This window comes from Xiphias gladius, chromosome 11, assembly GCF_016859285.1.
Source record: "Xiphias gladius isolate SHS-SW01 ecotype Sanya breed wild chromosome 11, ASM1685928v1, whole genome shotgun sequence".
In the NCBI taxonomy this organism is placed as follows: domain Eukaryota; kingdom Metazoa; phylum Chordata; class Actinopteri; order Istiophoriformes; family Xiphiidae; genus Xiphias; species Xiphias gladius.
This window is the reverse complement of record NC_053410.1, coordinates 13,577,238-13,599,187: the sequence shown is the minus strand read 5'-3', so window position 1 is coordinate 13,599,187 and position 21,950 is coordinate 13,577,238. Positions and strand designations below refer to the sequence as shown.

Here is a 21,950-nt window from a genome sequence, read left to right as displayed (position 1 = left end):
TGATTTGAGTAAATTATCGTCATACTCCATTTCCCTCACTTGAGGTGAGGGAAAAAAATGTTACTTCTTTCTGTAGTAAGAAGCATACATAATAGCATAAAGTAAAGTAAAGTATATTTTCAGCTTGTCATAGTGTTGCATGAGTGTGTTTAATCTGAAACAGAAAACCTATGTACGCATGCATATTATACTGTGTCGCTATGGTCCCTGGTAGACCTGATTACAACCTCCTGTTGATAAAACAGCAAAGAATAAATAAATGCAGTCAGTATAAATTAAAAACATGAATATTAAAATCCATAATACTGATTAGTTCAGCAGTTAAGACTTGGGGAAAGTTACAGTGAAGTATATTATAAACATATTAAATTATTTTAGTGTGTTGGAATCACAAGTGAGGAACGATTTCATAGTAACACCAATTTGAAAAAACTCCAGTATACCTTTATAAGATAAAAAAGCAAAATATCAAAATGTGTGTTAATAACTACTGTGCAAAACACACCTATTAAATTAATACATTTTTATATATCTACAGTTTGTAAATATCAAAGCATGGAAGCAGTCAGTACAAATTAGCCAAGTGTCAGACAGACTTGATAGAATACATTGGGATTGACTGTCAAACAACATCCGATATAATGCCTAGGGGAGATATGGGACAATTGGAAAAGTGAACAGTTTGAGGCTGGCTGACAACAGAGGATAACGGGGGCCATATCTTTGACCATGCCTGAGGGGTCTCACCTTAGGGCTGCTGGGCCTTCTGTCTACACACACTCTCAATTAGAGATATTGCTGTGGTAAGCGAATGAGTGAACTATGTCTTGTCGAGGGAGTCACCTCTGAATCTGATTACAGTAAGTTTATGAGACACTGCAGCAGCATCTTTCTCTGTGTGTCTCCTTGCCACAGCTTCAAGAGTTGACACAGTTCCAGCATAGCAGTCCCTCAAAAAGGCGAGGCAGCAGAAAACTCCCTGATGGCTTTATGCATTATTCCTCTTTGTCTCTTATTCACTCTCTCTCACTCTCTCTATGCTGCATTAGGGATGAGGGAGAAAAGGTCAGGGGTAACAAACAACAGAATGCATAGGGAATCAGAACGCACAGTACTCCCATTCAGCTGCAACATTCAGACAAAAAAAACCCAGCAGCTTTCACAACATACTGAAGCTGCACCGAGCTGTGACTCTTAGATCAGGACAACCTCGTCTGCAATGCAGTACTTAGCCTATCACTTCATAATCAGCACTCTCGCAATACTCTTTCATTCCTGGTCTACATGATGAGACAGTTCCTACTTTGTTCTTATCTGAGAGATAAGGGGAATGGGAGTCAAAATTAAGCAGAAGGGAGAGGATGTATCCTTTTTTTCTGAGCCCTCTTGATGGACGGATGAAGCCATTCAGAGAAACAATAAGGCCACAGCAACCTGGAGATAATATACACAGACTCAAATTACCTAAAAGTGCTATAAAAATAAATAACTAAAAACTGTGGCTTTCACAGAATTGTGAACAGCCAGCCTCTCGTGTCAGAATTTAGTGTATGCAAAATTTACTTTTATCAGCACTTATCTTATGAGGGAAACTAACAGCCAAGATGTGTCAGACACACTAATTGGCTTCCTAAAAAAAAAAAAAAAAATTTCACTGAATGATGTCTTTGTGGCGTTTAATCTGTCATATGAAAAATAGTCCACGGTGAAGCAGGAGAGTGAATGACTGGAGGAGGCAAAGTTACACTGCATTAACTTTTTTGGGGACTGGGGAACATTAGCCACTATTTGACCAGTGGATCAAAAGTCTAAATTTAGTTCCTGGACCATAGTTTCTCTCCCTACAAAAGTCCCTGGACAGGGGTATTACTCACATAGCAGCTAGCACTTGTTGCCAGTAGCATATATATTTGAACTACGAAACAAGTTGTGTAGCAGAACATCCACTGAAACATAACAGTTAATTACAATGAACAATATAACAACTGTGTGGTTGTCCCATCACAGTCAACTTTCTGATTTCCATTTTTTTGTCCATTCCATGCATTATTTCCAATACATTCTTAGAATTATATCCTCTTTGGGGTTTTAAAAATTCATAATTTCATCAAAAAAGGCACAAACAATATACAAAGATGACGACATAATAAATTAAAACAGTGCAGCAAAGTTCATTCAGCTTTGAGTCTGTATTTTTTTATATTAATCCCAAAGTGGGTAAATGTAAAATAATTACAAATCTTAACACACATTACATCACTGGACGTGTGTGACTGTGTCCGATCATTTCTCTAACTATCCAAAACCAATAATATGACATTCACACACACTTGATGCCATGATTGGCATCAAGTGTGTCACTTTTTCTGTCACTTCTCATGTGAACGACGGAGTGCAACACTATGAATGTCTACCAGGAGAGACTGTCTGAAAATGAGTGCCGTTTTCCCCTATTTAAATGATAACCACTGGTAGCCACTCCCCTCTCTATGACAGCCATCTTTTCACTCCACCTTCTTGTGTGGCTGTTCGATACAACTATAGACACATTTAATTTCCAACATGGTCAGACAACACATCTAGTGGTACAGAACAACTCTACGAACAAGTTCTGACAGAGCATAAACTAATCCTTAGTTCGCGAAACTATTTAGTCAAAAAAGGACCACAGGTTTCCTAGAAGGCCGATTCCCTGACCACCCTGATTACACTTATGAGCCATGGCTGGATCCCCGTTCCCCATGGCTGGATTAGTCTTTCGACCTTAGATGCAGTGTTGTCACAATGTCCCTACTGTGTGAAAAAGGGGTCTTTCTCGCATTGCACCACTTTAACGTGTCATTCTGCTTTTCACAAGGAGTTACTCAGTTTTCCAATGTGGGTAAGTTGATACCTGCTCAGGTGACTCTGGTGTGCTTCCTCTCAGAAACCAGGCTAATGTTATACTGATAATGTGGCATAAATGCACTGCATGCACAGTCTAACAAACTATGCATGCAAGAAAATGATTCAGCTTGTTTATGAGATCATCAATTGTGGATGACGGGCTCAGCTAAATTTTCAGCCATTCATGAGATCTTCCTTCTTACCTCAGCAAATATTTCTTGCAATGCCTTGTGATGAGTAAATCAGCCTTGTGTACAAAATGTTACATTGCTCAACCATATTATAATATTCCACAGATACCCAACTTGCATGCTTGGATACAGTATCCTAGTCATCCTGATAACGCTTCTTTAGACAAAAGTCAAAACATTGCTCTTGAATGTCCTTGACTATCACTGATGTGACCGTCGGCTAATGTGACCACCACATACTCTCCCACAGAGTAAACACAAAGCCTGTGATGGCTGCAGAGAAAGCCTACTCAGGTTTCTGTTGACACACACAGCAAATTCAGGATTCCCAGAGCATCACCTCATTTTCCCACCGTCATAACACTACCAGAAAGTCCAGCAACCACGAAATTTGTTGCGGTGTAACCATCACATTGCACAAATGTCTGTGGTCAATGAACGCAAGGCGCACAAAAGTTTATCTGCTTGAAAATCTACACAGCAAGCAATTTGTATCATGGGAGAGGAATGAGGAAGTGATGTGGGATTTGTGTCTGCATCATTTGAAATCCAAACTCATGCAGAAACTTTTCCTGACTGATGCTAACACATTTTCTTACCTTTCTGGTTTCTTTTCTTTTATGCTACTGAATTTATCTTGACAAAAAGTACTCCAAAATGAAATATGAGCTAATAAACTAGAAGACAACTCAAGCCTAAATGTGGCATTAATAACTGTCTGCAGAACAAAGACTGGTTTAAGCAGAGACAACAGCAAGTCAGGGGCAAATGAGTTATAACATGCTGTTGTTCAATAAAGGGTGAGCATCCCTTATCAGGATGCTGCCACAGCACAGGCAGCACGCACACACACACACAAACACACACACACACACAAAGGGCTCTCCACAACACGCTGTTAAAGAGTCCCCACAGCTCATTGTGCTCAGGAGACAGTGACCCCCTATTTACCATCCCTAGGCAGCAATTACGACACTACATTCTCACTACCCCCGAGCCCCTGGCCTGTACAAGCAGGGTCGTGGGCTAGGGGTGTATTTTCTAAGACAATACCTCACATCGGGCCACATAGAGGCCATTTTGTGTTTATCAGGCGAATACCAGAAGCTGTATCTCATTAAACACACACACAGATATATTCTCAGGTTGGGGTAAAGGGGGAAATTACCAAGGTCTCACGTGGCCTATCAAGAAATCAGATCTTTTATAAAAACATGTAAGGGTGACAATCCATAGTGGTGTCAATGAGAATCAATCTTGATGATAACAAATGACTGTGCCAGTAGGAGACTGAGGTCACACACCAGATAGGAGTCATCCAAATACAAATCTGTCTTCAATGCTAAGATGATTAATTCACTAATCAAGCTGTTTTACTGGAAGCGCAGGTCTGAGCAGAGAAGGGCAACCTTAGTATAGCCTGAGCATACTTACACAAAGGTTTACACTAGATTTTTCTTTCATTATCACTGAACAAAGTATAATTATGTTTTGTACAGCGTGTGATTTTACACATTTGTTCAAAAAAGAGACAGAAGGTCCAGAATTAACCAGAGAAGCTGAGGCAAAAAAAAACACTAAATGCTACAGTACTAATGTTCCAATACTGACTGTCCATTCCTGTTTTAACTAAATAATCAGGTAACTAGTGTTGAAATTGCACTAGTTTTGAAAGAATGAGTTGCTTAAGTGATTACACGATCAACAGAAAATTAACCAGCAACTATTTTGAGAAAACAGATTAATCACTTAAACTCAGTAACCAAGCCAAAATGCCAAACATTCTCTTGTTTCAACTTCTAAAATGTGAGGATTTGCTTCTTTACTCTGTTGTGTATAATCATAAAGTGAATATTTTTATGTTGGTGCGACAAATTGAGCAATATAAATACGTCACATTGGGCTCTGGGAAACTTTGGAGGGCTTTTTAATCACTATTTTATGACATTTTATTGAAATAATGATTCATCAAAAAAATAATCCCCTTATTAATCATGAAAATATGTTTTAGTTACAGCCCTGTTTGTCATGACATTCTCAGGTAAATAAACACTAGACAGAAGAATTTTAGCTCACACTCACTAGTTACTAATCCAGCCATTACTTCTTTGAACTTTGCTCCTTTACCAGCAAGAGAGAGAACTCACAACAGAGAATTAAACTGTCATTGTTAAAAAGCCTGTCAGTGTTTCTATTTGCTGGGAAGGTTATTTCTCCACAGTGAGCACATGCACGCAGACCACTGTCCGCTGCTCTCTCTGCACACGTCAAAGAAATGCTGAGAGATAGGGGCTTGCACTGCAGCAAAAGCAGGGGACCTCTTCTGATGATGATGGGGATGATAGTGATGACATGGCAGGAGTCCAGAGCTGAGGTTAACGTAGTGCCAGCACGACTTGGCAGATGCCTTCTGCTTATTATGTGTTCCGAGCAGGATGGATGTATTTATACTAACAAAGCGTTCAAATGAACAGAATGAATCTACGGTCAAGTTAAGCTTGTCAGGTTAATGTTAACTGACACAGAACTGGATATATAAATGTAACAACGCATTTTGACGCAGGTTAGTTGAATGGTTTGCATGTAAGACAACCGTGTATACGTGGAATAATATGCCAGAAAGCAAATAAATTATGTAATTTACGGCATAACCACATGATCCGATTACACACACGGCTGTCACAGCTAAAAAAAACAAACTTCACAACACAAGCCCGTGTTCCCGTAGTAATGACACAAAGTAGCAACTGCATCAACTTGCCACGTCAATTTAAATGTCCAGGTACTGGTAACGTTGTGGGGTTAACGCTGTGATATAATGTCGAAAACAGATATAGTAATCCAACGTTGAAACTTGTAGCTATGTAAATAAAGCATCAACTCACCGGCATCATTTTAGCTTCGTGCCGCATTTAGCTAACCAACACAGCATGAATTCCCACTGGCAGTTTCGTCGAAAGCGGTGGGACTGGCGATCACTTTAATCCCAGAGCCTAAACCCGCGACGGGCAAGGCTACTTTCTCCTTTTGGGGGGTCTCGTCCTGCATTAAAAACAAAAAACACACACAACACATCGTTATTTCATAAATTCAACCAAAATTAAACATAGCTAATAATAATAATAATAATAAACAATTGTTGTTACTTGTATCCTGTGGACCTGTTGCAGAAAAATAACAAGGCCTTCACGACGAAAAAGTTTCCGTTGTAGTTGTGTGTGAGCATCGCTTTAAAACTTTGCAACGGCTCGTCGCGAGCGCGCAGCGCTAAAAGAAATCCTCATGTACTGAGAGCAAGCTACGGATAAAACAATACGCAAGTCTATGCCGGTATGGTTTGATATTTTTCCCTAGATTTTACTTACCCGAGGAAGCGATGGCAATCAGCCCGAAGCCCCGTTGACTGACAGCGTTGCTCGGTAGCTCGCAGCCTATCCCAGAGTGACGTATGGAGAGGAAACTCATTCCACTTTGGAATTCTGGCTCCGCCCCGTTCAGACAACACCCCCCGTCGGCCAGACTTGTCCGGTGCAAACAATACGCCTTTCTCACGCTTGTAGGGTATAAAAGCTTTTAACACTATGAGGATTTACTCCAGAACGCCATTATATACACTTCGACAACAATATTCTTAGCAAAAAAAAATTAAACTTACATTAAAGGTAGGAATGAACCTGAGTTAAGTCAGGACAAAAGTAAGAGGTCTCACTCTGCCCGTTTTTTGGCAAGTTGAAAGCTGAAGTTGAAGTGGGTGGGGTTACGGCGAGCGGTTTTATCGCATTACAGTTTGACGGGCATCACATTACAGATTATTTTATGACTTGACCAATTTTTGACCAATGGTGAAGGAAGCAGTCAGGTACTTTACTTAAGCAAAAGCACTAATATCACACTGTAAAAATACGTTATACATGTAAAAGTCCTACATTCAAAAAAGTATAATAAAGAAAATGAGTTTAAAGTATCAAAAGTAAAAGTACTCAATGGCCCCCGGTGACTATAATAGTATTATACATTATATCATAATCATAGATTATCATTACGTCTGCATTAATGCGTATACGTATTACTGTTGTAGCTGCTCAAGATGGAGCTAATTTTTTAACTATTTTGTACAGGAGTGCAGCAATGATCATTTTGAAAAATGACTAAAATGGTCATCAAAATAGTTGAAGCATTTAGTAATAAAAAGCATGTATCTATTCGAATGGACGAAGGCAAACACTTTACATAGGTTTGTAGACTTAAATCAGAATTTAAAAAAAAAAATCAAGAGCGATTTCTCTGTCTGTACATAGCCGATCTTTAATTTAAAAAAAATGGCGCTTCCCAGAATCCTCATTCGACTACACTTCCCAGAATCCTCATTCAACGGCGAGCGACAGGATCCCTCACGCAGACAGCACATTTTGTGCACCTTGGTACCTCCCTGAGCGTACGCAGCTCGCTGCTGTGCTTGTGTTTTTGCATAAAGGAGCGCCTCGCTTTCGTCTTAATAGTGTGCCGACGCTACCTGAAGTCATGGCTGACCAGGTGGCTACCATATGTGATCAGCTCATCAAGGCTGTGAATGTGATGATGGATGCAGAAACAAGCCAAATTTACCGACTGGAGGCCCTAAAGGTAGCATCGTTATGTGTTGCTAGCTAGCTCCTAGCTAGAGTCGAGCTTGTCATTTATTCGGAGCTGTTGTGAAAGTAGCACCAAGTGCCTGCGAGGCTGAATAGAAAGTCGTTTTTCTTATCAGCGGGGTCGGCAGTAACAGCATCGCTCATACAGTCTGTTTACGTCCGTTAACGTTAGCTAAATTCACAGTGATGATGGCCAGATGCTTTGCGGGCTAGCCGGTATGCCATGATTATCACCACACCACCACCTCACTGTCGACTCACCTTCATTCATTCATTCATAGAAATGGTGACATTGGATTTAATACTGATTGTCCTGCGCACCGCTATGAAAAACCAAGCTCCATCAAACAAGGCTAACTAACATTATGTAACTAATGGCAACGTTGCAACTTGCTTGAACTGCTAGTTGGTAGGTTAGCTTTATGCTATTTAAGTATTTATCGTAATGTTGCTGAGGCAGCTGTTGTTGTAGCCTCTATGCACTGACACATTACATGTATAAGGCAATATTAGGTTCATTTAAGTATGATTTTAAAACCTCAAAACCATATAGTTGTCTATAATATAACAAGCTTTATTTTTCACTACAGTTTTGTGAAGAGTTTAAAGAGACAAACTTCTTCTGTGTCCCATGTGGCTTACAATTAGCCGACAAAGCCCAACCAGCTGTCGTGAGACACTTTGGTTTACAAATCCTGGAGCATGTCATCAAGTGAGTGTAATAAATCAAGTATAACAAATAGTTAAATGTTAAAAGCTGCATATTTGAAAGAAAGCTTGCTTTTCTTGCAGGTTCCGATGGAACAACATGCAACAACAAGAGAAAGTCCATTTGAAGGAGTGTGCCATGCAGCTGTTATCAAATGTAAGTGTGACGGTAATAGGCTGTTAACAGCAAAACCATCCGTTTTATGGTTAACATGAAACTTAAAGTTTGGATTACTGTTACGGTTGTAGACACTTATCTGATATTTGTTTTGAGTCTTATCAGGGTACTCATTCTATCCTGGAGGAGGAGAGCCATATCAAAGACGTGCTGGCACGAATCACAGTGGAAATGATAAAGAGAGAATGGCCTCAACATTGGCCAGATATGCTGAAAGAGATGGAGGCTCTCACCAGCCAAGGGGTGAGTAACATATAGTTTAGTTTGCATGCAATTTGAGTGCAAATAAGTACAAGGCTTCATCATGTCAAGTTGGCCTCTGGTAGTAGGTATAGACTTCTTTCAGCAAGTATTACTACTTGATTATTTTATCTGATAATTTCCTTGGCCTTTCAAACCTTCAACAAAAGGTGCAGCCCTTTACTCCTGTTGTTACAGACTTTTTAAAACTGAAGTAAACCTTAAATGTACTTGTGCTTTTCACAGGAAGCACAGACAGAGCTGGTGATGTTGATCCTGTTGAGGCTGGCAGAGGATGTCATCACCTTCCAGACTTTGCCAACGCAGCGACGCAGAGACATCCAGCAGACACTTACCCAGAACATGGAAAGCATCTTCAGTTTCATGATGGCAATTTTGCAACTTAATGTGGAGGACTACCGTAAACTGGTCAGTGGGGTCTCAACTTTTATTTTGTAGTAATAACTACCATTAAGATTATTTTCTCAGCATTATCATGGTTTTTATCTATTGAAACGTCTGTGAAGATTCTCAGTCATCCAGGTCATGGTATTCTGTAAGTGCTATGCAAAGGCACCCCGGACTTGCTTGAAGACGTTTCGCCTCACATCCAAAAGGCTTCTTCAGCTCTAACTGACTAGTGGGGAGTTCCAGGTAAATATCCTCTGGTGAGATCAGCAACAAAAGTGAGTCGTCGAGGTCACATGATTCGTTAAGCCTCCCGGTCATCACGTGAGTCATCAGGATCACATGGGTCAAGGTGTGGATGGGTGCTAACACCTTGAGGGCCATAAAGGTGACAAGTTAATCGTTGACCCACCCTGCCATCAAGTGATCGGACACATGAGTCCTGGTGTGGATGGGTGTTCAGCCGTCTTGGGAGTGAATTTAGAACTGCATTGTAGGTGGCTGACAGGTGGTGTCTCAGACCACCTCCTCTGTTTAGTGACGGTTGTTCCAGATTGACAAAAATGTCTTCTTACACTCCTCTTTCAAACCATCCGCACCAGGACTCATGTGATCCTAAAGACTCACTTTTATTGCTGATCTCACCAGAGGATATTTACCTTGAACTCCCCACTAGTCAGTTAGAACTGAAGAAGCCTTTCGGGTTGAGAGGCAAAACGTCTTCAAGAACTTTAAGCAAGTCCAGTTGCCTTTGCATAGCACTTACAGAATATCTATTGAAACATGATCACACTTAGTCATATTGTTAAAAGTAAAACCTTAACAGTGAAGTCACTATAATGTTTCTCTGATTTGTGTGTTTTTTTTTTTTTTTTTTTGTTTTTTTTAAACCAGAAAGGGTTACCTGAACATGAACTACAGGTGAGAAAACATTACTGTATCTTTGCTCTAAAATGAGCTTCATATGAAATTGATTACTTTGATTACTTCAGTGTCACTCTCTTTTCTCATCCCTTCTTTTCCCCTTTTTGTCCCTCATTCTTCCACGCACAGGCCAGAGCTCACTGTCGAGTCGCTGTGGCTACGCTGAATACTCTTGCAGGCTACATAGACTGGGTGTCTCTGGTGCACATCACCTCCGGGAACTGCCATCTACTGGAGATATTGTGTCTGCTGCTGAGTGAGCCGGAGCTGCAACTGGAGGCAGCAGAGTGTCTGCTCATCGCCATCAGCCGGAAGGTGAGTCACAGCGAAAACACGTGTTGAAAGTCCATGGTTAAGTCATAATACTTGCCCGATAGCTGTAAAGAGATTTATTTCAGTCCCATTTTTTTGTCTTTGTTTGTCAAATGTTTACTACTGTATGCTGTCTCAAAAACATCGGATTCAGAAACATCAGATTTTAATGGAATTTGCTGGAAAGTTGAAAGAAATGGTGCAGATCCAGAGCAACAGCCCTACCATGTCGCCATTTAAAACACACTTGTTTTAGCTCATAACTCCTGAACTGAGAGGTGTGGAGGAGACACTCTTTTTCTCTGAATTCCTAAACAAACTTACCAATTTTGCAATTTTGGTTTTCATGACAATCAAGTCATCAGCGAAGCTGATACACAGAGTACATTGATATGGTCAAAAAACTCTGAATTTATTGTATGGTTTTCAGATTTGCGTTCTTGTAGCCATGGCTCATTTGACATAAATTGCCTTGCCTCTTGAATGAATTGTGTAGTTGTAACCGCATTTATATGGCATGTGCACAAATGGACTCTGAGAGATCCTGCAAAATCTGATGGAGAATCATTTAAATGGCGCATAGCTACATCATAAATTTAAATGGCTATAAGTCACGAGGCCAATTCCTTTGAAATTTTGCCGATCAGCCCTATAAAACCCCTAATTTCTCAGACAGAATGTAGGTATTCTTCAAAAATCAGATCCACCATCAGCCAGTAAGCATGACTGTCTATCGTTGTGCGTATATAATACCGATCCAAGCGCAGATTAAACATTTATTAATATTTATAGAATTGTGCAGCCTTGAAAGTATGTGCTTTGTGAGTGCTTTCTAGTTAGATTCTGAAACTGCCCATTTTTAATTATAGAACCATAGAAATGATGAGCCGCGCTACAGTACGTTTTATAGATATTTGGAAGCAGTAGGATATTTGTCGTTGATGTGATCATAATGAGCTGTGTAACCAAATGTGTCATTCTGCCACAGGGCAAGCTGGAGGATAGGAAGCCATTCATGCTGCTGTTTGATGATGTGGCCATCCACTACATCCTTTCTGCAGCCCAGTGAGTACAGCTGCTTTGCCCCATCATTCCTCTTTAGTCTACCATTTTCACTGTTAATGAATGGTTTGTGTCTGTGTGGTTACAGGTCAGCAGATGGACTGGCAATATGTAAGAAATCCTCTGAATTGCAGTAAGTAATGAGAAGCGTCTGCCTACTGTGGAGCACAAAGGCAGATGTAAAACAGTTGCTACACGGTGTTTTCAGTACATCTGGCTGTGACTTATAGTCCTGTGTATATATGCCTGTAGAGCAGTGGGGGTGGTGGAGCGGCGTTACATCTTCCTAAAGAGGCTGTGTCAGGTCCTGTGTGCTCTGGGAGGCCAGCTTTGCTCATTAGTGGTGAGTTTATCCTAATGTGACCACACATTAATTCCTGTGTTCACATGGCCTTTTATCTTTTTATCTGGTCTTTGTCCCCACACACACACACGTTATGTAAAATCACAGACGAATGTTTTTCGTAGTTTAGACTTTCTGTTTATATTTGATCATCGGGAAATATCATGTTCTCTCCACAGGGTTCAGATGTAGAGGTTGAAGTACCTGCAAATCTCAGCAAGTACATGGAAGCCTTTTTAGCCTTCACTACACATTCCAGTCAGGTGAAATGACAAAATTTTTCTCCTGAATCCCGGAGTTAAAGACTTCATTTGATTGAATAGAATATGAATCCCTCAGCTGTGTTTGATCTCTCCTCTTGGGATTTTTGTTTTTTTCCCCCCTTCTTCTCTGCAGTTTTTGAAGTCGTCCACTCTGGCTACTTGGGGAGCTTTGTTCAGACATGAGACTCTGTCAAAGGATGCGGTTGTTGTGGAAATGGCTATCAAATACCTCAGAGCATCTATGACCAACCTAGTCAAGGTGAGACAGGGATATTAGTGCTTCTGTTGCCAGTGTACATGGAGAGCCACACAGGGTGTTACTAAAGGTTTTGCCTTTCTTCTGTCTTTCTCTCTCCAGACGGGGTTTCCATCTAGAGACGACAACCCAAGTTGTCAGTACTCCCGTGTGGACTTTGACAGCGACGAGGACTTCAACTCGTTCTTTAATTGTAAGTATTATGGACTCAGCTTTACTGCACTTATGATCAGTACCTTTGGTATTTTGGGCCTTCAAGTTCTTCACGGTGTGTTTTCATGCTTCACAGCCTTTCGAGCGCAGCAGGGAGAGGTGGTGAGGAGTGCGTGTCGCATTGTTCCTCTGGAGGCCTTTCAGATAGCAGCAGAATGGTTACAGTATCAGATTGCCAGCCCTATTGACATTGGGGATACCACATGTAAGTGTTTGCCCTCCTCAGAGAGGGGGATGATAGCTCTGTACCTATGTGTTGCGGTTTTTTCTGGGGTTAATTTATTTGAATTTATCTTCTTTTTTTTGTAATCAGATGACTCAATTTCAGAACTTTGCATTCCTAAGTGGGGAAAAAAAAAGTGTAATTTGATATGCAGCAAATGAACTTCTCTTCTCTCCATGCACTTCACTAGCTAAGACTGCAGAGGGCCTGTGCTCCCTCCTGTCTCCATCTGTGGTCCAGTGGGATGCAATGACTGTCTTCATGGAGTGCATGGTCGCACAAATCTTTAAAAGTCTGGAAGAGGAGGTAACAGGAGCAAATTTCAGTAATGGAGTAAAACTGTGTAAGGTAATAATGATGATTATACTTATGTGAGGGCTTTCCCCCTCTTTCTGCCAATTACCGTGTAGAAGTTGCCGATAGATGAGAGTATGGAGCTGCTGCGGGCCGTGCTGAACTACGACACCAAAGACCCGCTCATCTTGTCCTGTGTGCTCACCAACGTCTCTGCCCTCTTCCCGTTTGTCATACACAGACCACACTTCCTGACGCAGGTCCTATGCAAGGTCCGCTGAGTCATCATTGGTTACTGCATATTATATATGTGTGTCTACTATACATGCTTTATTGTGTATATATACCTGCAGGCATATGGAAATGAGCAATATGAATATTAAGTAGTTTCATGATTGTTAGATATGGTGATTTGGAATATATTAAAGTTTGGTTTCACTTGTCTCTTCTTTTGTCTCTACAGCTGTTTAAAGCCATCACATTTGAGGTTGGTCATGACAATAAGGTGAGTTGCCCTCACAGAGCCAAATATTGGAACTTTTCTTCATTCCTCATTTCCAAGACCGAAAAATGTATTTTCCAACTGACGTCTTCAGGCACCTCGGACCAAAGCCGTAAAGAATGTGAGGAGGCACGCCTGTTCTTCTATCATCAAAATTTGCCGGGATTACCCACAGTTCATCTTGGTAAATGTCCTTGTATCCCAGTTAAAGTGAAATAGCTTGACATCGATTATGTTTGCTTTCAGTTGATGGAATCTATGCACAAAATATGTACCTGAAGCAATCGGTTCTGATGAACAGGCATGAGTAAATATTTGTGACTGCTGTATATTTTTTTTTTTCCTCTCCAGCCTTGTTTTGACATGTTTTACAATCACGTGAAAAAGCTGTTCTCGAGCGACGCCACACTGACTCACATGGAGAAATGTTCACTGATGGAAGCTCTGGTGCTAATCAGTAACCAGTTCAAAGACTTCGCAAAGCAGAAGGCTTTTCTAGACGAACTAATGGCGTCAGTGGTTGCAGAATGGACCTCAGATGAGATCAGGCAGTGCGTTTGAATTCTTTCTATTTCCCTCAAATTGTACATGATGTATTTTAATGCTGTAACAGATAATTGACTGTTATGTCTTCTTTGTGTTTCAGTGTGCTGTGGGACCCTGCTGTGTTCCTGTCCTTTGTTGGAGCTGATCAGGTGGTCAATGAGCAAAGTACAGATACAGACACAACAGGCCTTAATAGGGGCCGGGTAAGTGTATAAACTGAGTTCGTATATGAGCTATAAAGGCTGTAGTATTTTGTCCTGACTGCGAATTTTCTGTCCCTGGCTTTTTTTTTTTTTTTTTTTTTTTTTTTTCAGAAGTTGTTGACAATTTGAAATCAGTATAGACTTACTCACTTTACCAGAACTTTAGCACATAATGCAAGATTTTTATTTTCCTGCTCAACTTGGCAAAGGCTTGCAATTAAGGCTGCAAAAAATACTAAAGTACAAGACACTGCAGTTAAAATGAAATTAAGCACAAGTTAACAACAGTGTGTTCAGAATTTGAAATGTGTTTTAACGCTGCAAGATACAGAAGGATTTTCGACTTAAAAGATGTCAGAGATATGTAAAGTTTCCAAACGTAAGGTGAACACATTAGGTCCAGTATGTCTTACGGAGTTTACTTCTGTTTGTCAACTGACAGGTCTATGTGACTAGTCAGATCAAATAAACGGTCAGAGACAATTACTGTAAAGACAGAATATGTCAGTAACAATTTTTTTTTTAGTTTATATTTTATGGAGTCCGTATTTTATTAATCTACAGCTATGCTATCAGCTCTACGAGATTAAGCAGTGCTTTGAGCTTAATCCTAACGTTAGCATGCTAATATGGTGCTGACATGTTGTTGTATGTTTATCATGTTTACCATCTACGTTTGGCATGTTAGCATTTGCTAATTGGAACTAAGAACAAACAGCTGAGGCTGAGGGGAATGTCATTAGTTTTGCAGGTATTTGGTTATAAATTATTTAACAGTTTATCTCTCCTGTTTGACCTTCCTCTAGTTGAGTTTCTGTTTGTATGCTATGTTGGGGGTGGTGAAACGCGCACGTTGGCCTGCGGACCTGGAGGAAGCCAAAGCTGGTGGCTTTGTGGTTGGTTACACCCCTGCTGGAGCTCCCATCTACAGAAACCCCTGCACTGCCCAGTTTCTGGTCTTGCTGCCCAACCTGTCGGCTCTTATCAGGTACACCAGTGGGTTGAAACCGTAGCTTGCACTACCCCTTTTAATACCATAATATCCCCATATGAGGCCATTTACACATGATATATGTCGACAATTTTTTTTTTTTGGCTAGATTACACGTTATAGACTGGGTCTGACCTTGATTTATGGGTGGGACATGTACGTGGGTTATTGGTGTGAAATGGCTATCAGTGGATTAAACATTGTCTCAATAAAAAATCTGCTGTTACACTCTTTTATTTACTCCTGACTGCAGGACTCACAACAGTCTGTTCATGCCAGAGAATATGGCTCGTCTGAGTGAGACCTTTTCTAAGGCCCACGAGGTGATGGATGCAGAGAAAAATGTAGTTCTTGGTAAGAGGAGCCTTCTGCACATGCTCTTCCCCACAGTGAGCCATCTTAAAGAAACTTTGGTTAAACCCTCTAAATATGTGCTTTCTCCAGGTCTCTCACAGCATCTTCTGGATATTTATGACTCTCCTGTGTATAGAACCAACCTGGAGCGCATGCAGGGATTTTTCACCACATTGTATTACAACTGGTGAGAATTGTGCTGTTGCAGTTTTTCCCCGGACTTTTGTTTTAGCATTGTTCATACTGCACATGCTGTTGCAGATTAAATTCTACCTCTTCTTCTGCTCTCTTAACCTCTGCAGCTTCCATGTCCTGGGAAATGCAGGTCTGTCCCTGCAGCAGGAATTCTACACCATTGAGAGGCTGGCTGAAGAAATAGCTGGCTCTGCTTTCGTCTCCCTCGAACATGTGCCTGACCACAGACTACGCCCTATGATTCATATCCTTATTTGTTTTTGCTCCATTTCATTTACCTTTTTTTTTTTTTTTTTTTTTTTAAATAATTTTCATGCTTTAGTCAGTAGCTTGGTGATATCATTTGTGTACCAAATCTTTTTATCAACTCATTTAGATATTTAGATGGATACTATTCTACATAAACAAATTTGAACCTTTGCTCTATTTTAACACTGAATTTCCTTAACAAATGTACGGGTGTTTTTGAGACAGTTGGTGCTGTCATGTCCTCAGGAGTACTACAACAGTCTACTCTGCCCCCTGCTGGGCCCTCTGTTCGCCCACATGCAGCAGGTCAGGATCTCCACACTTCCCATTCTGTAAAACTTCATCATTAATCTCACCATTAGATACACCTTATTCACTCAGTCACAGTTGTTTTTTGATGCCAAATCTCATGGCCTTGCTTCTACTTCATACTACAGAGACTCAACATCAAGTGGCAGGTCATCAACCAGAGGACCTCTATTAAGTAAGTTATGGGATAGTATAATAGTAATTTGTATCTGTCTCTATAGTAACTCTAAAGCCTTTGTTGAACATTGTGTATGTTTAATTCTTTGATGGCTCACCGTGGCATAGCTACGAACTGGATATGTGGAATTACCGACAACCAGTTTGTTGTGTTTTCAGTGGTGAGGATGAGGAGGAGGTGGTGGTGTGTCAGGAGAGCCAGGTGACTCAGGAGATGTTGGAGGAGCAGCTGGTACGCCTTCTCACCAGGGAGGTGCTGGAGCTTCTCAGTAAGTCTCAGCATCGCTAGTTATTGCTCCCTTTTCAATTTCCATACACGTATGGTAAACAGTTGTTGTGTTACAAAGAACACATAAAGGTGTGGTAAAACACCAGATAAAATCACACTTGATTTAAAGATAATTTATTATAAGTGAAAATTATTGTCTCGTATGTTCCCAAATATAAACAGGTTAGTTTGAAATAAGATGGAATTTGACAGTGAAACAGGTGTTTTAACTAGCATTGCATTTAGTACTATGTGCCAGCCACTTTGCTTTTGTTGGTAAAGGTAAAATATTAATTTCAAATGTGAGTTATTTTTATTAAAATTATGTTAAAGTTGATAGCCATATAATGTCCCTGTCTTAACTCACTGTAAAGTGAGGCGTGAAGTGAAACTCTAAGCTTAATCCTTGATACTACTTTAGTCACAAGGCACTTTAGTCATGTGGTAAGGTTGTGATTCTGCCAGCTACATAAGCTAAAAATTGTTTCAAAACACACGAGGAAAGTGCAAATATCAGCCATAATAATTCCTAGATTAAGCTAAGACTCCCCATATTGCGGTAGATAAGACTGTGTTCCTTCCTTGCAACACAAGGTGAGATTTGTGTCACGCACATGGAGGAACAGAGTGTATTTTTTGATGGTGTCTATTAAGAAAATATGAGGCATGGGATTTCCAGGATATACCACACAACTGCCTGATCAGCTTTTACCGAGTTTAGTTTTTATGGGGCCATAATATTTCCTCCTTCCCCCTCTAGCTGTGAGCTGTATTTCCAGAAAAGTGCCTGAACCAGCAGCAAATAAGGAGGAAATAGATGGTAAGAGTCAAATGAGAACATTTGAATCAATAGGTGGATTATATTTGTTCTTATTTCCGAGAAGCTTCTTATTGTTTGTTTTGAAATGGTCTCGCGTAGAGGAAGATGTGATGATGGATTCAGTGCAAACGGCGTCTACCGCCCAACCCACAGAGGAGCTGACTGAGCTGGGAAAATGCCTGATGAAACACGAGGTCAGCCTAAGACGCATTGCATAACGTTCAAAGGACAGTATAGTAACACGGGAAATACTGTATATAAACTTCTCTTTTTCTTCACACAGAGCATCTACATGTCCCTATTGACCCTCTCCTTCACCTCGCTCTCGTGGAAGGACACCACTAACTGTCACCGCACTGCTTCCATGGTCTGTTGGACCCTTCTGCGGCAGGTAGCACTCTCAATCCAACAAACACGTCCTTTCATGTCACCCTTTCCTTTTAAAGAATAAGGCTTTCTGTATTGTATATTTGTGTTACCGTCCATAACTTCCATGGAAAGACCAAAACGAAAAGGGCGTTAGTCCGTATGCCTGTCTTCATCATAATGAAGGAACACCCATTGTTCACTGCAACAGTGCGACTCAGTGATGTGTTTTAATAGTTTTTGGGCAACAATAGAGCTCTGAGGCACAGAGGGGTACGCTACATCAGGGGGATCGCTCAGTAGTAGTATTATTCTTTCTTCATATCTTTTAATGGGGTTTGTTGATTATCAAAAAGTTAATCTAGTTGGATAATATTATTATGTTTGGATGACTCAAAATATCTTGGAAGTGCATGAAGAAACGCACTTAATGCAGATATTTGTGACCCCCCCCCCCCCCCGCATCAGATCAGACTTGGTCTTCTCGTGTATTTTCATTTAAACCTTTGCCACTCAAACATTTCTGACCGACCACTTATATATTTGCACCCTTCTTTAGTGCACTGTTTTTGCCTTTTCCACGTCAGTCTTTTTTTAATTAATTGAATATCTAAATTAATACTCACCACCTGTGACTTAGGAGGTGGCTGTAAAAGTATCTTAGATTTTCACGTTTCAAAATTTTCCCTCCCACATTCACTCTGTGTCTCTCCAGGTCGTAGGGGGTAATCTTCTTCCTGAGGCGGTCACGTGGTTCTATACCAGTGTTCTTAGGGGCCTTCAGGTTCATGGGCAGCACGAAGTTTGCAACTCTACCCTCTCTCAGCTGGCCATGCTTATCTACGAAAACCTGGTGAGGCTAATGGCAATAATTTCTGCCATATCTGCTCTTTGGTTTTACCTTTGTTTGATCCATTTTCCCTCTAAGAGTTACAATCTTAGTCTCTCTTCCTCCTAGTCACCTAGGACTGCAACTAACAGTCAGTCAATCAGTATATCAATCATGTCTCAACTAATCTGCCCATTGTTTTCTTGATTATTGTTTTGTCTATAAAATGTCAGAAAATGGAGAAAAATGCCAAGGTGACGTCTTCAAATTGCATGTAGTAGTACTGGAGTAAAGCACATTTTCTATATATGTGGAGATTTTTACTTTTAGGGGTATAATATGTTCCCAAATTTGAGTTGAGTTGTGAGAATGTATCTCTCTTTTAATCTCCTTGCTGGTGTGTACTTCTGTCTGTCTATCTGTTTTAGCGGCCTCGCTACACAGAGCTGAGAGCGGTAATGACTCAGATCCCAAACATCAGTGTGGATGCTCTGGACCAGTATGATCACAGGCTCATGGACCCCAATGCCCAGAAGGTTGGAGACAAAAAGAGGAAGGACCAGTTCAAGAAGCTCATTGCAGGAACTGTTGGGGTAATGCCACATTTAGCCACTAGAGAGCAGTACTTCTCTATTATATCACACCGCAGACAGACATCAGAAGTGACCAGAGACACTGGCCTTAATAGTGCAAGTCATTACTCAGCAGTGTGATTCTGGCTATGAAGTCTAGTAAATCTTCTGTGCTCAGTAACGCGCAAAAAAAAAAAAAAGTGCAGCAGCTCAAAAGGGCTGTACAGTCTAATGAAATTCTTTCTGGTAGATCTTGGATAGCTCTGTTTAACCTCATCTCTCTCTGCCCCCTGCCAACAGAAAGCTCTGTGCCAGCAGTTCAGGAAAGAGGTTCATATCCGGAATCTTCCATCGCTCTTTAAAAAGCCGAAGCCAGACAAGGATGTACAGAACAGTGAAGCAGTGGGCCTGGCAGCTCTGTTCTCCCCCGAGAATAGTACCCTGTAGGAACACGTAGTGGTTCTAATGGGCACATCATACTGACTGAAGACGAAGTTGTGTGTACAAACCAGGGTTTCCCTCACCATCCTTCAGCTCGGGCAGTGCGGCACTTCCCTAACATATCTGTCAACGCTCCTGTTGCTCAATGGCTCATCTTTTATTTTCAACCTCACCGTTCCACAACACTCCTCATTCTAATAAGTAAAATATCTTTCCACTAGTCAAATCTACAGGAGAGATTCACATAGAAGATCCCTTTTAAATCCCATTGCAAACTTCTGCATCATTCCCTTGCGCATACTTTAAATTAAGTTGTAAGAAATATTTCAGATTTAAAGAATTGTCTTTGTCTGTCAAATTTTGTTAAGGGACGATCTAGGAATAATCATTAATATTTGCTCTACAGCAGAAGCTCTGCTAAGCCACAAACATACCTCAAATAGGTCCATTCTGCATTCTGTCATTTTACTTTGGACCTTTTTTTTATTTTAAGGGGCAATATTTTCCCATTGCCCTGCGTCATGCATACTAAGAATATCATAGATCTATAGAACTAGGGAATCAAACTGAGAGTCCAGCTGCAGTTTGATATTCAAACTAGAAACTGGCATCGACTGATATCCAGAAAAGCAAAGCCAGTATAGCCAGTAGCTGCAGGAGTGGCCCGTTAGGAAGGAATGTGTGTGTGTTGTGTGGCTTGTGAGAGGTGGAGACCTTTTGTACTTTAAAAAAAAAAAAACTCAATTTCAGAGGTTAGTGTTGGCAGATATGTTGTGTGACCATGCTGCTGCTGTCAAGCCGCGGGTCAAAAAGAAAGGAGGAAATATCAAGGACAAACCCTGGTACACATTTCTCTATTTACCGTAGTTTCCTTTGACTGGACGAGCTTGAATGCAGTTTCTGTTTCTGAAGCATGTGCTAATGGTACCTCAGGTGCGACGCTCCCTATGATGGGGTGAAGATACTTTATGGAAACAAACCGTAAGAGGGAAAAAAAAAAAGCAGCTGGTTTGTGTTTTCATGGTTATTGTAGATTTAAATATGAACAAAAGTTTTCTATTTTGCAGATATTACACAGTAGTTGGATAAGACAATGATGGTTTGGAATTTTGCCAGTTCTTCATATCAGCACAACTTAAACGGCCCAAGCACTGTTTCAAATTGCTTATTTAGTGCAGCGCACATATCATACTACAAATAATACAGCTACATTTTGTGCCAAACCACTCAAGGTAGAAAAATGTATACAGACAATTGTGTCTAAGAAGCAAAACCTAACAACATATACATTTGATAAAATTGTTTAAGGTTGGACTAAAAAAAAACTAACGTGTAGCATAATCCAAGTGTTTCTGTTGTTTTCCAAATGTTGAGTTGGTGATGATGTTCTGTTTTTCCCGTGTTGTTTTTTTGTGTTTGTACTGGTATTTCCAGCCATGAAAAGAAAGATGAACCAGCATTACATTCCTTCATTGTCCAAGGGAATTTTTTTTAAGAATAATTTGTTGGATGTATTTTGCTCTTATGGAGCTGATATGGTAGAGAGTGATTAGTTTTTTTTAAACTACTGTATGTGTTATATTCAGATGTATATTAAGACCAAAATAAATGGGAGTTATCTTGGCTTGGAGTGAGCCCCCTTTAAATGCACATAAATGGGTCTGCATTTCAGATGCTGGTTTGCTGAAAACACCTTCACATCATACTCACCAAGGAATAGGAACATTTATGAAATTTGATTTTCCAGTGAATTGATTGCCCTGTCTTTGTGATGATTGTTTGTTCACATGTGGCCATTTTTAAAAATGCTTGTTCAACACTAAAATGTTCTGTACAAAAAGAAAATAGGCTTTTTAAAAGTGTAGTGTGGTTTATATTTTGTTGTTTTTAAATAAAATAATTTCAATTTGTCTAAAATTCATCCTTTGATACTCTATTTAGAAGAAAGAGAAAAGTAGTTTAAGTTTACAAAAACATTTAATTGCTATATGTGGAC

General features: G+C 40.4%; 2 protein-coding genes across 7 annotated transcripts in view; one reads left to right on the top strand and one right to left on the bottom strand.

Annotated features, from left to right (window-relative positions):
* tp53bp2a (tumor protein p53 binding protein, 2a) overlaps positions 1 to 6,733 on the bottom strand; it is a 30,674-nt gene extending 23,941 nt beyond the window's left edge. For 3 of the 5 annotated variants that reach the window (XM_040139623.1, XM_040139626.1, XM_040139627.1), the window contains exons 1-2: positions 6,443 to 6,732; positions 5,963 to 6,119 (exon numbers count right to left, since the gene is read on the bottom strand). In XM_040139623.1, the coding sequence (XP_039995557.1) occupies positions 5,963 to 5,989 (27 nt within the window). In that variant the 5' untranslated portion in view covers positions 5,990 to 6,119; positions 6,443 to 6,732. Of the gene's footprint in view, positions 1 to 5,962; positions 6,120 to 6,223; positions 6,404 to 6,442 lie in introns of those variants that run through there. The other 2 variants (XM_040139625.1, XM_040139624.1) reach the window with 2 other exon arrangements.
* Positions 6,734 to 7,449: 716 nt separating this feature from the next.
* LOC120796621 (exportin-5) lies at positions 7,450 to 21,950 on the top strand. 2 transcript variants are annotated; one of them, XM_040139642.1, is made up of 33 exons: positions 7,450 to 7,700; positions 8,299 to 8,420; positions 8,501 to 8,573; positions 8,700 to 8,837; positions 9,081 to 9,263; positions 10,137 to 10,163; positions 10,296 to 10,481; positions 11,467 to 11,543; positions 11,629 to 11,673; positions 11,793 to 11,883; positions 12,063 to 12,146; positions 12,280 to 12,405; positions 12,505 to 12,595; positions 12,692 to 12,820; positions 13,029 to 13,144; positions 13,249 to 13,404; positions 13,596 to 13,637; positions 13,729 to 13,818; positions 13,986 to 14,185; positions 14,281 to 14,383; positions 15,190 to 15,371; positions 15,628 to 15,728; positions 15,819 to 15,915; positions 16,031 to 16,167; positions 16,381 to 16,478; positions 16,610 to 16,656; positions 16,818 to 16,927; positions 17,687 to 17,746; positions 17,846 to 17,940; positions 18,030 to 18,137; positions 18,828 to 18,965; positions 19,370 to 19,534; positions 19,814 to 21,950. In XM_040139642.1, the coding sequence occupies exons 1-33, from the start codon at positions 7,599 to 7,601 to the stop codon at positions 19,958 to 19,960; spliced, it is 3,666 nt and encodes a 1,221-aa protein (XP_039995576.1). In that variant the 5' UTR covers positions 7,450 to 7,598; the 3' UTR covers positions 19,961 to 21,950. The 2 variants fall into 2 exon arrangements, with proteins under 2 accessions (XP_039995576.1, XP_039995575.1); XM_040139641.1 differs by having other exon boundaries at positions 8,691 to 8,837.

Coding starts and splice junctions, on each gene's coding strand:
- LOC120796621 (XM_040139641.1), top strand. CDS start 7,599: ATGGCTGACCAGGTGGCTACCATATGTGATCAGCTCATCAAGGCTGTG. Junction 7,701..8,298: donor ACCGACTGGAGGCCCTAAAG/GTAGCATCGTTA, acceptor TTTTCACTACAG/TTTTGTGAAGAGTTTAAAGA. Junction 16,168..16,380: donor CAGACTACGCCCTATGATTC/ATATCCTTATTT, acceptor TAACAAATGTAC/GGGTGTTTTTGAGACAGTTG.